Source organism: Nannobrachium achirus (assembly GCF_963921795.1).
Source record: "Nannobrachium achirus genome assembly, chromosome: 8".
NCBI lineage: Eukaryota > Metazoa > Chordata > Actinopteri > Myctophiformes > Myctophidae > Nannobrachium > Nannobrachium achirus.
In genome coordinates, this window is record NC_137817.1 from 57,183,757 (window position 1) to 57,201,041 (window position 17,285).

At 41.5% G+C, this 17,285-nt stretch overlaps 1 protein-coding gene across 1 annotated transcript in view; it reads right to left on the bottom strand.

Moving 5' to 3' along the window:
- dock10 (dedicator of cytokinesis 10) overlaps positions 1 to 17,285 on the bottom strand; it is a gene marked incomplete at its 5' end in the record, with an annotated part of 161,514 nt that overhangs the window by 44,566 nt on the left and 99,663 nt on the right. The window contains 5 exons of the mRNA XM_080731698.1: positions 1,540 to 1,606; positions 3,869 to 3,983; positions 5,113 to 5,234; positions 6,773 to 6,881; positions 8,610 to 8,723. Coding sequence (XP_080587824.1) covers positions 1,540 to 1,606; positions 3,869 to 3,983; positions 5,113 to 5,234; positions 6,773 to 6,881; positions 8,610 to 8,723 — 527 coding nt within the window. The remainder of the gene's footprint in view (positions 1 to 1,539; positions 1,607 to 3,868; positions 3,984 to 5,112; positions 5,235 to 6,772; positions 6,882 to 8,609; positions 8,724 to 17,285) is intronic.

Here is a 17,285-nt window from a genome sequence, read left to right on the forward strand (position 1 = left end):
TATGTGAGCTGGCCGTGTTTTGTCGATAATTTTTTCATTTATTTCTAATATATTTTTGGGAAAATGGAAAAATGTTATACAATAAAAAAAAAAGACAATAGTTATTCGAATAACATGGCCAGCTCCCGTATTAGGAGGGTAGTAGAGTCACCAGAATAAAGACAGGTGTTTTTGAAGAATCTATCATGGTTAAGTTTGAAGTTTGAAGTTCCAATGGGTTTGTATAGGAATGGGCCCTGGATGGGGAGTGTCTGATAAAATGAATATCAAATATCTAAATATTGAATCAAGCAAATTAAAATCCATCCAGGGTGTTCACAAAAGCCTGTTTAGACGATAAAATGACCAACGTCATTTTGGCGGCATTGGCTTAGGGGTAGAGAAACCGTCATTAGAACACGGAGGGTTCCCGAAGGGTTCCCAGCTCGATCCCGGGCTCCCCCAGACTTAGTTGTCGAAGAGTCCTTGAGCAAGACTCTGAACCCCTAGTTGCTCCCGGTGAGCAGGTTGGTGCCTTGCATGGTTTCCTTCACCATCGGTGTATGAATGTGTGTGTGAGAATCGGTGAATGTAATGCGCAATCTATGTAAAGCGCCTAAAGGCGATAAAGGCGCTATACTAATGCACCATTTACCATTACTTCGTCCATGGCTGCCAGATTGTTGCTGACACGGAGAGGAAGTACAGACAAGCTAATTTATTGTGCAGAAAGAGAAGACAGAGTTCTCATCCTCCACCATGGCAGTAATCGCCGTTTTGTTTTCTTGCACTCTGTTCCTACTCTCAACAGTGAATTAATCCTGTTTTCACCAGGCCAAGTTTTCTTCTCCAACTCTCATGACTCATTTATACTTCCTCGCTTGACAAAAAACAAGTGTTTTCAACTAGTGGAGAAGAAGCCTCTAGTGTTCTCTGATTCATGTGTGTTCAGGGAGACTGTCCATTTGGTTACGAAAAAAGTTTGAGAAACACTGGTCTAATGCAGTGGTTCTCAACCTGTGGGTCGGTCCCCAAATTATTTTGGGGGGTCCCCAGATGATTAACTTAATGTGCAACGTTGTTTTCTCACTCAAATGTAGACAAACCAACATAAAGTTTAAGTGTATAGAGGGTATCTGCACATTTCTAAATAGACAATTTAAGGACTTTTTAATACCTCTAAAACAGTGGTTCTCAAAGTGGATTCCAGGGACTCTGTGGGTTCCTTTAGGGTGGTCTACATTGACCCATGCAAGTTTGTAACTCTGACTGGGTTCATTTGGTTCCATTTGTATACTGTCCGAGTTAAGGGGAGACCTTGACATTTGAAAGTTTGAGAAACACTGCTCTAAAATGACAACTTAAACATTGGCCAAATTGTCAAATATTAGAGGAAGAAACGCCTCGCCTCGCGTAGGCTGAGAAAAACAGTGGACTATATAATGTGAGGAGCAGACAGTGGAGTCAGGGGGTTAGTTGAACACTGACTCCATATATAATATACATATATATATATATATATATCTATATAATGTGTGGAGCAGACAGTGGAACACTCACTCCAGGATGTTGAAGAAGTCAGAGATCTCCTGGTGGATGGCTCTGTGCCAGTAGGAGACCAACACGTCTGGAAGGACAACAAGAAGACACGAGACACATGGACATCACTTTAACATGACACCTGAAGCCAATTTTAAAAAGACCTCATCCATCCGGTGTTGATTTTGTCGACTAAAACTACTGACGAAAACTAAATTCAAAATAATTTAAAACTAAGCTGTGATGACTAAAACTAAGACTAAATATATTGACAATTTCGTCAACAAAATAAAAACTAGACTAAAACGTTAGGGGGGGACTAGTGGAGGAGAAAGTCATTTTATGTTTGGTTGCTATCAGATGTTGCATGCTGAAAATAGCAGATCTACAAGCTCGTAGCTTGTAGATCGGCTATTTTCAGCATGCACCCAAGTGTAAAATCAGTCATTACGATGTCATCAAGGCCTGCCAAAATGCATTTTAGTTGACTAAATCAACTGTACATTTAGTCAACTAAAATCTTATGATATTTAGTCGACTAAAATTAGACTAAAACTAAAACTTTACAGGTGACTAAATTATGACTAAAACTAAATTACATTTTATTCAAAAGACTATGACTAAAACTAAATCAAAATTTGCTGTCAAAAACAACATTGCCTACATCCTAACCTAAGCTTACTGAAAAACATCTCCTTTTTTATTTAAATGATTTATTTCAAGGGTCTTCAACAGGGGGTCCGGAAACCCTAGGGGGTCCTCAGAGTTACTACAGAGGGGGGCCGCCAAATTTCGGTCTGATAGGATCATTATTTTAAAAGAACAACTTCAAACCCTCACATCCCTATTGTGAGGAGAACTAGTGTGAGGAGTTGAGAGCTTGTAGATCTGCTATTTTTTGGGGCAAATGTTCCGCCCCAGGATAATGGATTTTGATTATCGTGATAATATCGTAAATCGCGATTTCCTTTGTCACAATAATCGTGATTCGTGATATGATATTTTCATATGGTCCCATCCCTAGTATACCCTCATATATATAGAGGTATAACTGAGTGGGGGTTTCATCCTCATATACCGGTATATAGAGGTATAAGTGAGTGGGGGTCTCACCCTCATATACAGTATATAGAGCAGGGGTTTTCAAAGTGGGTGACGGGGCACCCTGGAGTGCCGTGACGGCAGTCCAGGGGTGCCGTGAGATCATTTGATAATATTTGGAATTTATTTGGAAACTTGAAGTACAAATTTATTTTCAGTCAGTTCAAACCAAAATGGCTATTATCTCAACGTTTTCCTCGCAACATAATCACTAAAATATCGTCACTGTCGGGCAGAAACCTCGTATCTCCAAGTTTCAAATGTGTACGTCTTTTGGTAAAGCAAAGCCCTGCTTCATCATACAAGACTGTCGCACAAAACTAGTGAAAACGGTTTTGGACAGTTTCCACCTGACAACGACGATATACTATGAATAATAAGGTGCTGGGAGTGAAAATTATAATGTAGGGGTGCCTCGGATTAAAAGAAATATTTATGGGTGTCCTGAGACAAAAAAGTTTGGGAACCTCTGATATAGAGGTATAACTCTCGGGGCGGCTGTAGCTCAGGAAGTAGAGCGGGTTGGCCAATGATCCCTGGGTCGGAGGTTCAAATCCTGGCTACTCCTGTCAACATGTCGAAGTGTCCTTGGGCAAGACACTGAACCCCACATTGCCTCCAATGAGTTGGTTGGTGAAAGCTTGCCACCATTGGTGTGTGAATGTGGGATGTGAGGACGCTGGCGTCGAATGTTCGCCGCTTCACTTCCCAATGTATGAATGAATGAACCATTGTAAAGCGCTTTGAGCACTTGGAAAAGCGCTATAAAAATGCAATTCATTAACTGAGTGGGGGTCTCACCCTCATATATATAAAGGTATCATTGAGTGGGGGTCTCATATAGAGGTATAATTGAGTGGGGGTCTCACCCTCATATATATAAAGGTATCATTGAGTGGGGGTCTCATATAGAGGTATAATTGAGTGGGGGTCTCACCCTCATATATATAAAGGTATCATTGAGTGGGGGTCTCATATAGAGGTATAATTGAGTGGGGGTCTCACCCTCATATATATAAAGGTATCATTGAGTGGGGGTCTCACCCTCATATATATAGAGGTATAACTGAGTGGGGGTCTCATATAGAGGTATAATTGAGTGGGGGTCTCACTGTGTGTATAGAGGTATAATTGAGTGGGGGTCTCACTGTGTGTATAGAGGTATAATGGAGTGGGGGTCTCATATAGAGGTTTAATGGAGTGGGGGTCTCACTGTGTGTATAGAGGTATAATTGAGTGGGGGTCTCACCCTCAGAGATGGTCTTCATGATGTGCAGGAAGCACATGAGCAGGCTGCGCGTCTCCGCCTGGTCCAGTTTGTCACAGCGGGAGCCGTAGCCAATCAGGGACTGGGGCCTGGCGAACTGGCGGACAGAGGAGAGGAGAGGGCACCGGTTCTGATAAGCAGCACAATCAACAGACAACTAACTGGATCTCTAGTACTTCATTTCTACTTAGTTGCTTGCCGGTGTCGCGCACCGACAGCTATATCTGAATAGTAGATTGGCTATAATGTACAGTAATGCACTTTGTAAAGCATTTTGGAGAAAGCCTTATACAAATGCAACATTTCGTTGCTGTCAGGCGTTTTTCTTTTTTTTTTTTGTAAATTAGTAGTAGTACCCTACTTGGTCACATGACAACTCACACAAAAACCTGTAAGGGTCCGTTTGGTTTCATTTTACACGCTCAAGAGTTAGAGATAAGCCAAAAAATGGAGTTGGTAACCAAATGGTGGTTACAAACTCTCACTGGTTACCACTGGTGGTCCCCGGACCACTGGTTGAGTAGTCTCGCATAGCCAGACAACTATCTCTGAATGCTATTATAGAGTCTGGAACTACACCTCCTCACGGAAGTGAGGAGGAGGCTTCACTTCCGCTTTAACCGGGTACTCATCATTCTTCTTATGTTATCCCAGACTGTATGACGGGAGCATGGACACAGACTACTGGTTGAGAAACAAAGCTCTACTCTGCCTGTCCTCACCAGAGATGTGCAGAGAATGTTAGAGAGGCAGGGGCTAAAAGGGCCTTTTGGTGGAAATATCAAAAATAGCCAACCTCCAAGCTCACAACGCGTCACAGCGCACCGTGTTGTGAGCTTGGAGGTCAGCTATTTTCGGTGCTTGATACCACACTGAACTAAGCAAAATCAAGTCAATACTGGAGATGTGGCGTAACGGCATGGATTTCTACACAAGAGAGGGCAATTCTTTCAACATAAAAAGATGCTGCAAGTTCTGGAGAGTTTGGACAAGACAATTCTCTTGAATGCAGCCTTCAGTTATGGCATGGAAGGGGGCCATTTGCATTTCTTTTACCATAGTAAAAAACTGCATTCATGGTCTGGAGAGGGCACTTTTTACAGACTTCGGTCTGTAAAAAGTGCAGTTAAAAGGGCAGGGGCTCAAGCCCCCTTTGATGTCTATGTGTGCATATGCCTGCTCCTCACCTTTCTCGGAGACAATAAAAGGTAGTTGACCTGTCTCACCTTCTCGCAGCCGTCCATCTTCTCAGAGTTGCGGTCGCTGTTGCTGGGGTTGGAGTCCACGCTGATCAGAGAGCCGCGGGAGTCCGCCTGGTTGCCCGTGGCAACCACCAGGGAGGAGAAGGCTGCCAGAGAGGGGAGCATGGTTAACTAGGGATGGAGCTTGAAACGAGGGCCAAACTCCATAACACATTTATTGAGTACCCGGTATCAATAAACTTATTACGTTTTTTAAGGCTTATAAAGCTTGTTATTGAGCATAGCGGCCCATGACGTCATGTATAAATGTGGGAATTTGGCTGGGAGCCAGTCATTGGATTTTTATTCATTTTCATTTTTTCATTTCATTTGAAAGCTTGGGATCATAGCTACAAAATGATATATTGGTTGTGGAGATTGACCCAACAGTTTTGAAGATATGGCTTATAGAATGATGCCATGCTGAAATACTACTTTTGAGATATTCAAGTTCTAAATAAATTTCTAACCTGCAAATGACCTGACGATCTCTCACATTAATTAAAAAAAGTCTTATTTACATGCAGAGTTAAGCTCTGGCGTTTAAGTGAAATGTAGCCTGAAATTTATGAAATGCTTTAGTGGCTTTATCACATTTTAGTGAGAGAAAAAAAAAAAAGGTATTTTCAGTCCCTGTCTAAAGCTGTACTTTCCGAGATGACTGGCTCTCAGTGAGATTGGGACACAAATAATCAAGACACTAGGCGATCAAGAAATTATTACAGTACTATCCATAACATAAAGCCATTTAACACTTATTGCACACTAATGAATGATTGTTTTGATGATATTTAATGATAACATTTGTTACTTTTGTCAAATGTCATCTCAAAGGGTGCAGATAACATTAAAACAGACAATTGAACAAAATGAGGGGGGAGTGCATTAACAATTTAACACATATGGTGCCAACCCCGAGTTTCCCGAGTTTGTATTGGTACTAGTGCTGTGCCAACCCCGAGTTTCCCGAGTTTGTATTGGTACTAGTGCTGTGCCAACCCCGAGTTTCCCGAGTTTGTATTGGTACTAGTGCTGTGCCAACCCCGAGTTTCCCGAGTTTGTATTGGTACTAGTGCTGTGCCAACCCCGAGTTTCCCGAGTTTGGGCCGTTTTCGATTTTTTTTTTTTTTTTCAATTTTTTTTTTCAATTTTTTTTTTTGGACGTCCAGAAATGTATTAGGCATGATCGCGATCGCGAAATTGCATGTTTAACCCCCATACCAACCCATTCTTTCAAACATGGCAGCCATGTTTGTTTACATCTGAAGAAAACATAATGGCCCATAAATCATGAATGCCTGAACGAATTTCCAAGCGGATTTTTTTGTTTGAAAGCTGTGAACAGCATCTACACACGTGGTGCATCATCTAGGCATGGGCGTGCACTTTTTACACACTTGCACAATTACATGGAAGTCTATGGTAACCATGGCAACGCGGGACATTGGCCGGAAAAAATCATTGCAACATAAGTGTTAACAGATTAAAAATGACTAGTTTGTGGTTTACAGTCTGGTAAATCAAAAAATATCTATATTCAAAAAAATTCAAATATGGACAAAAAAATACGGACAAAACCAAGTCTTGCCACGTACACATAATGTCCGCGTACGGACATGTGGATGACCCTGGCACACACACATACCTGTGATGGAGTTGAGCACCTCTTTGGAGAAGGAGGCGTCAACCGAGTTGGCATGACGACTGCTGACATTGGCCCCGCCCCCTCCGACACTCAAGTCATCCCTAGAACCCTGGGTAGTCGGGAAATAAAACACGTTTTTAAACACTGAACGGAAGAAATTCCCAGTGACAAATATACATAAATGCTTGAGTAAAAGTACAAAAATATTGGTATCAAGATGTACTTAAAGTACCAAAAGTAGAGAGTAGAGAATGTCCCATTATAGGTTATTTTCAAATGGCCGAAGAAGAATATAGAGGACACCAGATATCCCCGCCCGTCCACTTGCATTGAGTTGCTCACCCAGCGCATAAAGCGTTTTCACCCCTCCTTCCGCGTAGTAAAACCATGACGTAGTGGGGCCACTGTGACGCATTTTTCGTCATAGTTTGTGTTCATGGACGCGCTGGGGCGCCAATTCATGAACAAGCACTTCCGGTATGAACGCACGTCAATACAAAGAAGCCTAGAGCGCGTTCATGTGTTAGAAGCCCCTGAAGTCAATGTCACACGTGACCTGACAGGTAGCCAATCAAATCAAACCAATGACTTCTTTACCACTTCCTTCCTGTTGTGATGCTGGTGGATGTGATAGTAACAGTGGGACATCGGCAAACGCAAACATAATTAGCTGTATTTAATTACCATTAAGTATATAATTCAAGGTCATCTCATTATTCAAATACTGATCTATTCTCATCCAATAGCACAGCGAGGACAAGTGCCCCATAAATCATTATGTGCAAACGCGCCTGTAGCAACATCACATGTCTTTGTGTGATCACCCCTAAATCAGCAGCTGTGTTTACCTGCTGGGCTTTCACCAGGAACAACCCACAATACCAAAGTCTGGTGTCATTTACGCATCACACCGGGCTCACGCCCAGTAAACAGTTTATTTTTGGACCACTATTCTATCGTCTATGAGACGATTCTTTTTTTTAATCTAAATGTTTCACCCAGTGCCAATTGTCTAAAAGTGGCCTAGAGGGGTTTAAGCAATGTCAATGAATACTTTAACTCTTTTACTGCTTCGGACGTTCCCGTTCGCCCCAATTTTGACCCTAGCTCGCTGCCAATACGAACGCTCGTTCATTTACTTACCGTATTTTCCGGACTATAAGGCGCACTTAAAAGCCTTTAATTTTCTCAAAAAACTACAGTGCGCCTTATAGTCCAGTGCGCCTTATATATGGATCATTCATTGACATTGACATTCCCTTTAGCACAGCTCCATCTGTTGGATGCATAACGCAACGGTAGCGTCTATTATGTGCGCCTTATAGTCAGGTTCGCCTTATATATGAAAACAGTTTGAAAATAGACCATTCATTGACAGTGCGCCTTATAGTCAGGTGCGCCTTATAGTCCAGAAAATACTGTACTTTTGATGACTGTAAGCTGATAACTGGTCGCGCCGCCGTGTACAGTAAAAACATCTCCCGTAACGCTGCTCTAAAATTTCCACCGCACGTAAACAATAATGGAGTCCCAAATCACTTCCTGGCTGTTTTCTGTGGATCTGATCTAGAAATGCATTTCTATGCTCTGAATGGACGGCAAGCGGAGGGGCCCAATTCACATCCATTCTTTGCATAAGGCTGCCCTCTGCCGCCAGCTTGGCTAAAGTACACATATAATAGATCCGATAAAAAAATCTTTTGGAAATAATCAATAGATCTTTTTCGATAACATCGCAAAGGTAAGCTGCTTTTTGCTGGCACCAGCCCCAATAAATAAATAATAAATCTGGCAGTAGAACTGTTAATGCCAAACCTACAGCATGTGCTCTTCGTACCTGGTCACTGGAGGTGAAGTAGATGGGCAGATCCCTGAGGAAGAAGCGGGGCATGTTGTCCAGGATCAGACCGTAAAGAGGCAGGTAGAGCGACGCAATCCTCGCCTGCTTCTCCTGCGATGGAGAGGATTCAAGCAAAGATGTTAATCTCACCGCTGAAAAATGGTGTCCTAATGCACGGGTTCTCAACCATTTTCAGGCCACGACCCCCAAAATAATCATATTTTAACTGGGGACCCCCCACCCTGACGAGCACTAAGAGTTGAGGCATTGCATTTTGTATAACACGGTTCTATCGTGAAACTAGAAAAATATTGTTCCTTCGAAACAATTGTGGGCTCGCTTCAAGCCAGAAAACAATGGCTATAAAAGCACAAAATGTCAAGATCGCAGGCAGTGCTCTCTTTGACGTTACTGACGTCAAAGATTGGTCCATTTTGTTCCAAAAATGTGTTGTGCAAATGTTGACCCGCTGGTGGCGCTATAACAGGCCAATGTGAGAAGGTTGGTATCTGTTCCTTGACCTATTGGGAATGTGCTTGCAAGATTTCACGCACATCCCAGGCTGTGTTCATGATTTGAGGTGTTTTTGGCTTTGGACACTTTATCGCTGCTTGCAGCTATATTTATTATTATTATTTTATAATTTTTTTGTGTGCACTTCATAGGCATGTTAGATAAAGGTCCTTAGATTGCGTGTAGAATGTTTCATGCAAATTGCAAAAAAAATCCTAGAATAAAAACGGGTTTAAGCGTTTTACAAACTGCTCAAAATTATATAGCGCCCCCCTTTGGCCATTTGGGGTAAGATTGGTTTCAGTGATATTTGAACTAACCCTCTAAACTATTTTGTCATGAAAATGTGACTTTGCATGTATGTTTTAGAGGCAGAAGAATAATTTGCATAAAAATGCAATATTGTTTGAATTATTTAAAAAAGCATGTTTCAATGTTAAAGAAATCCGATCTGACAGATCTTTAGATATTGGTCCAAAGTTCACGTAAAAAAAGTTTTGTGCACGTGACGCGAAAATTCCAGAATAAAAGCGGGTTTACGCGTTTTACAAACTGCTCAAAATGGCGGAAAATGGAAGGGCGGAGCTTACTTAACAACGACACAGATGTCTTCCGCTCGAGTCAAAGCACGCGTGTAACAAGTTGCATGTCTTCAAACGAAACGAGTCATGACTTATGCCCGTTTGAAGTTTGAATTTTCAAACGCTTCGTATAGCGCCCCCCTTTGGCCGATTGGAATAAAATTGGTTTCAGTGATACTTTGACTAACCCTCCACATCTTTGCCAAATGCCATGAACGTGTAACTTTGCATGTATGATTTACAGGCCGAAGAATAATTTGCATAAAACCGCAATATTGGTTGAATTATTAAAAAATCATTATTTAACGTACAAACTTCTCACCACATAGCCTGTGTAGATATAGGTTCAAAGTTCATGTGAAAAAAGTTTTGTGCGCTTAACTCAAAAATCCCAGGAGGAGATAGATTTTTACTGTTTTTCATATTATTCCGAATTGTGGGAGACCTAAAGGTCAGAGGTCAAAAGTTAGAGGGTAAAAGTTGTTCGGCATGAGGAGACGCATAAGTGTATACAGGTTTCATGGCTGTATGTATAACACAGCATGAGCTATACCTGTTCAAAGTTCGCACTTTCGAAGGCTTCCTACAGCGCCACCATTTGGCCGATTGCTGTAAAAAGTAATAGCACACGTCGCCACTGTAAGCTGAACACATTGATGTTTTTATTTTCATTTTCTCACTAAGTATGTAGGAGTAGAAAGGAACCGAAAATCCCGTCTACTTACTAGATAAATAAATAAATAAATAATGACAATATCTAAAGTGTGCTCGCCAGGTACTGGCGAGCCCACAAATAGCAGATCTACATGCTCACAACGCCTTGGAACGCCTCGCAACACAATTTCTGCCTCTAATATTTGACAATTTGGCCAATGTTTAATTTGTCATTTTAGAGGTATTAAAAAGTCCTTAAATTGTCACTTTAGAAATGTGCAGATACCGTCTATATACACTTATACTTTATGTTGGTTTGTTTACTGTTGAGTGAGAAAACAATGTTGCACATTTAGAAAAAAAAAGACGGGTGTTTTTGATGAATCTATCATTAAAATGGAGTTACAATGGGTTTGTATAGGGGGGCGTGTCTGATCAAATGAATATCAAATCTCTAAATACTGAATCAAGCCAATTAGAATATCTCCAGGGTGTTCACAAAAGCCTGATTAGACGATAAAATGACCAAACTTAAGTGAAATATCCCTTTAAATCCATGTGGAATGGCAGGGAATTGGAGGGCTATGCTGTTTGTTCTCCTCACTCTTATTTCACTATTATTGTGGGCTCGCCAGTACCTGGCGAGCACACTTTAGATATTGTCATTATTTATTTATTTATTTGTTTATCTAGTAAGTAGACGGGATTTTCGGTTCCTTTCTACTCCTACATACTTAGTGAGAAAATGAAAATAAAAACATCAATGTGTTCAGTTTACAGTGGCGAAGTGTGCTATCATTTTCTATAGCAATCGGCCAAATGGTGGCGCTGTAGGAAGCCTTCGAAAGTGCGATCTTTGAACAGGTATAGCTCATGCTGTGTTTTAGGTACAGCCATGAAACCTGTATACACGTATGCGTCTCCTCATGCCGAACAACTTTTACCCTCTAACTTTTGACCTCTGACCTTTAGGTCTCCCACAATTCGGAATTATATGAAAAACAGTAAAAATCTATCTCCTCCTGGGATTTTCGCGTCAAGTGCACGAAACTTTTTTTCACATGAACTTTGAACCTATATCTACACAGGCTATGTGGTGAGAAGTTTGTACGTTAAATAATGATTTTATAATAATTCAATATATGTTGCGGTTTTATGCAAATTATTCTTCGGCCTCTAAATCATACATGCAAAGTTACACGTTCATGGCATTTGGCAAAGATGTGGAGGGTTAGTCAAAGTATCACTGAAACCAATTTTATTCCAATTGGCCAAAGGGGGGCGCTATACGAAGCGTCTGAAAATTCAAACTTCAAACAGGCATAAGTCATGACTCGTTTCGTTTGAAGACATGCAACTTGTTACACGCGTGCTTTGACTCAAGCGGAAGACATCTGTGTTGTTGTTAAGTAAGCTCCGCCCTTCGATTTTCCGCCATTTTGAGCAGTTTGTAAAACGCGTAAACCCGCTTTTATTCTGGAATTTTCGCGTCACGTGCACAAAACTTTTTTTACGTGAACTTTGGACCGATATCTAAAGATCTGTCAGATCGGATTTCTTTAACATTGAAACATGCTTTTTTAAATAATTCAAACAATATTGCAGTTTTATGCAAATTATTCTTCTGCCTCTAAAACATACATACAAAGTCACATTTTCATGACAAAATAGTGTAGAGGGTTAGTTCAAATATCACTGAAACCAATCTTACCCCAAATGGCCAAAGGGGGGCGCTATATAATTTTGAGCAGTTTGTAAAACGCTTAAACCCGTTTTTATTCTAGGATTTTTTTTGCAATTTGCATGAAACATTCTACACGCAATATAAGGACCTTTATCTAACATGCCTATGAAGTGCACACAAAAAAATTATAAAATAATAATAATAAATATAGCTGCAAGCAGCGATAAAGTGTCCAAAGCCAAAAACACCTCAAATCATGAACACAGCCTGGGATGTGCGTGAAATCTTGCAAGCACATTCCCAATAGGTCAAGGAACAGATACCAACCTTCTCACATTGGCCTGTTATAGCGCCACCAGCGGGTCAACTTTTGCACAACACATTTTTGGAACAAAATGGACCAATCTTTGACGTCAGTAACGTCAAAGAGAGCACTGCCTGCGATCTTGACATTTTGTGCTTTTATAGCCATTGTTTTCTGGCTTGAAGCGAGCCCACAATTGTTTCGAAGGAACAATATTTTTCTAGTGCCTGTTAATGATTGTGTGATCATAGTAAGCCTCAAACAAGCTAATTTACCATGTTGCTTTTGTTGTGCATGCCAATGAAATGTTCATGTAAATCAACTGGTGTTGGTAAATCGTGCATAAAATCACTAATGACTTCAAGACGGAGTCGGAGAACCATCGTGCAACATTATCATTTAACGTTGTCAGCCTTTCACTTTGGGCCTAATAATGTCATCCATAATAAACCGTTTTTTAGAATGCACAGCCTGACAGCCTGTTGGTATTAGCAGCATAATTAGCTTGTATGCTAGATCAGTGGTTCTCGACCTTCTCAAGCCGCGACCCCCAAAATAATCATATTCTAACTGGGGACCCCCCACCCCGACGAGCTGAGGCAAGAGTTGAGGCATTATATTTTGTATAACACGGTTCTGTTGTGAAAATAGCAGATCTACATGCTCACAACGCCTCGCTATTTTCACAAGTTCTGCCTCTAATATTTGACAATTTGGCCAATGTTTAATTTGTCATTTTAGAGGTGTTAAAAAGTCCTTAAATTGTTTAGAAATGTGCAGATACCCTCTATACCAGGGGTGGGCAATTATTCTTTCCATGCGGGCCATATGAACTACAGAAAATATTGTGGAGGGCCGGGCCAAAAGGCAGTGCTCCCCGCAAGATGTGCTCCCCACAAACTAAACACACAGCTTTACCTCCGACTTCAGTAAATAAATACTTAGCAGTTCAATTTGTTGTTGAAAAACCTGGCATTCAGCATCGACTTTTGGCCACTTTAGCCATTTTTGATGGGTAAGGTAAGGCAAGTCTCTTGACTTGTGACCAGTCTGACCACCTGATTGTTATTGAGCCAACATCCAATGATCACGCACACATGCAGATGTACGCATTGCGTCCATATGTATGTGAATCAAAATAAAAGAAATGCAGCTTTAGTCCATGCATGAGGTAAAATTAGAAAATGTATTTATTATTTTGTAATTTTCCATTAACCCTACAAGGGCCGGTCAGAGTGAACCAAAGGGCCGCCGGGCCGCACAATGCCCAGGTCTGCTCTATACACATAAACTTTATTTTGGTTTGTTTAACTCATTTCCTGCGATCCCCGTCGAAACCGGAGATTTCCCGCTGTACCTCTCTGCGATGCCCGAGGAGCCCGAAGATTTAATTAGCTTTAATCATTATGAAACGATTGAAAGTATGGTCGCTGTATATAGCCGCTTCGGAGACTTTAGGCCTGCCTCCTAACTGTATCCGGTCGTATTTCCTGTTTAGACCGGATCTAGGTTTCCATATCCGGTCTGAAAGCCAATCATAGCTCCCGGCCAATAGGTTTTCCTTGTAAACAAAATGAAGGAGCTGCACGACCATAGAATGGTTTTTTTTCACACGTTTTTTTTTATTTGGTAGCTGTTTGATTCCTCTACCCGCCTGGCATATGATCCGCGCACATATCGTCTGCTATGTGCGCGAACGTGCCCACGTGTTACCATAGCGCACAGCTGGCTGTTTCCAACGTTTTCTTATGTAAATACTGGCGGACACAGCAGGATACTGCCTGGCAACGGATTTGTCTATTCCAATGGATTTTTTTTTATTCGAAAGCTGTCATCTTGTCTACTACATGAGTCGCGCACAGATCATGCACTATGCGTGCACATGCCCACGTTAAAAGGTAAGGACAATTTGGCAGGAAAACAGTTCAGCCTATGTTTAAAATAACAGCATATAAGTTAATGTTGAGCGAGAAAACAATGTTGCACATTAAGTTAATCATCTGGGAACCACTCCAGAATAATTTGGGGACCCCCTGGGGGTCCCGACCCACAGTTGGAGAACCACTGTGCTAGATATTGTACTGGAGAAATACCATACCAGTAAAGTGTATATATTTCCTTAAATTCAAATGACTATCAGTATTAGTTCGAAAATAGTCTCGTTTTTGTGTTAGTCACTGCTGTTCGCAAAACACACTTATTTAAAACAAAACGCAGGTTTTCTTCAATGACTGGACAGAAAAGAACATATAATTTATTTCCACGTGTTTTCAATATTACAATATTCACGTTAAACGTTGAATCTTGAAAACAGAGACTGCTTTTGGCCTTGAGCTTGAATGAGGCCTTCACAATAACAACCGTATTATTGTACTCTGCTTAATCACTGTAGTGATCTCTATTGTGGATTCCCAGCACTCGCTAATAACCCCTCCCCCAACATCATGGGTGTCGCACCAAGTTCTGGGCCCTGGGTACAAGGATTCACTGTGGTCCCCCCATGAATGTGTTCTTCATAATGGGGAGGGGTTTAACCCATTCAGACTGGGAACGCATTATTACGCATTTATTTTGTATTTTAACTATTGAAAAATAGCAGATATACAAGTTCACGAGCTTGTAGATCTGCTATTTTTGAAAGATCAAGATTTTTTTTTGTTCAGTGGTGCTCAAACATTTTCATGTGAAGGACCCCCAAAATTATATGTATTTGGCCACGGACCCCCATCTAAAAATATTTAGTTCCAGGGACCCTCCCAGAAGCAAAATTTGAGTTACACATGTTCGCTTAAAAAATACATATATATTCAAAGATTTGCACAAATGTTCACGACTTTTCAAAAATAGCAGCACTCTGTGCGCTTGTATACCTGCTATTTTTCAATAGCTAAAGTATAAAATAATTAAGGCCCCTCCACCTTGGGCCCTAGTAACTCAGTCCCGCTACTATCCCCCCCTCCTTGTGACGCCCCTGGCCAGCGTTCAGCTGCCATGGACCATCACATCCCCAGCCACAGTTATGCCGCCAAGATGCAGGAACAACAACAAGAACTCATTTGTCCCCGCTGCCATTGATTGTTGCTGAATAATTCAATGTGTTTCTATTGTATTACTGGCTGTTCTCTCGTCTTTATTACTGTCTGTTTGATTGGGTATAAATGTGTTTACTGCTGCCTGGCTGTACTACAACTGGCCCTCTGGGATTAATAAAGATAACCTTGAACCTTGACTAACAGTCTGTACACACGGTAGTTGCGACCGAACGTCGCAGTTTACTATGAGAAACTTCAAAGCTTGTCCGTGTCCGTCTGTCTGGACGTGTAGACATGTACATTTTTACGGCCTATGGGTTTGCTGCTCTGACATCACGCTCTGGCTTCACTGTGATGTCACACTAGTACTACTACTAACAGAATCCCTTTTATGCCCATATATGGAGTTCCCTGGTGTCATCAATATTAATGATGCCCTGTTAGAGAGCTCCCTGTGATACCAGGGGGAACAAATCCCTTTCATGCCCATATATGGAGATCCCTGATGTCCACAACCCTGATGTCCACATCCCTGATGTCCACGTCAATGTGGCGCGACCTCCCCCTCGGTCGCTTGTCGCCCTGAGGCGTCTTACTAGTACTATGTGTTTGTAAGAATCACATTTGAACCAGTACAGTAGTCCGGTGGTTCTCAAAGTGGCGTTTGTGGAGCATCACAATAATTTGAACTGAGGCTGGGCAATATATTGAAAATGTACCTTCATCAAGGTATCAACATGCGAGGTATCCATACCGACGAAGACGGCTTGAAATGAGTTATTGGTGTATGTGTCAAATTAATTAACAGACACACTACGCATGCGTATGCAAAAAAGCAGTCCATCTGTAACCACTAACCAGGTGTGGTTATTTCAATAAAACCATTTTTGGAAAATGGAAATAAAGCATTTAATTTCTTTATTCTATGTGTACTGTGCAATGTGCGGATATGCTATTCATTATCTGGGTTAGGCAGGCAGTGGACCTAAAGCAAAAAAACAAAACAAAAAACATTAAAAACTATATAATGCAATTGTTTTTACTAATATTGTGATAATATCGATATCGAGGAATTCAACAACGTTATTGAATATCGAAGGTTTTCCTAATATCGCCCAGCCTTAATTTGAACCACTTTATCCATTGGCTATATTAGATAAGTTGGCTATTCAACAATAGCAGATACATACAGTAAGCTCACAGCGCTGCACGCAGTGACATGTTCTGTGAGCTGGTCCATTAACTCATCTGGTGCCAATCCCGAACTAGTTCGGCTTTATTTCGGCCTTTTGATCGGCCGGTGTGCCGATCCCGAACTATTTCGGCTTTTTTTAATTAATTATTTAAACACCCAGAGGCCTTACCGAAGCACCGGGCTAAATTTTCGAGCCGACCCCCGGCCGCGGTCTGTTTAGTGTTTACATTGGCCCGCGAGAGCGTCGCGCCGCCGATATTTGCCGTCCACTCCAATGCAATCCATGATCTTTAGAGCTCATTTTCTCTGTTCCATGCATATCCATGAGGTGCGCAAGGTTTAATCACGGCTAAATCGCCGAAAATAGGGCTTCTAAAATGCTTGGTAGCCAATAGCTAACTTCAAGCTAACTTCATCCTGTTCCTGTTCATGACACAAAGGAAAGTGTTCAGGCGCGTCATGGCTGCGCACGGCTTGCGCATATACAGCGTATGTCTATGGTGAATTCTCTGGCCATTGGGCGCCCTCATGTGGTGATTCTGGGCACTGGATGAGGACAAATGGACAAAGTAAGCCATTTACCATGAGAGGGTTGTTGGCTGATTTACCACTGTTTCAGGGTTGTGGCACGAGGCAAAGCCGAGTGCCAAATTGCTTTTCTACAACTTCTACCATATAAATGAAAGAAAACACAGTTGTAACTTGCACGG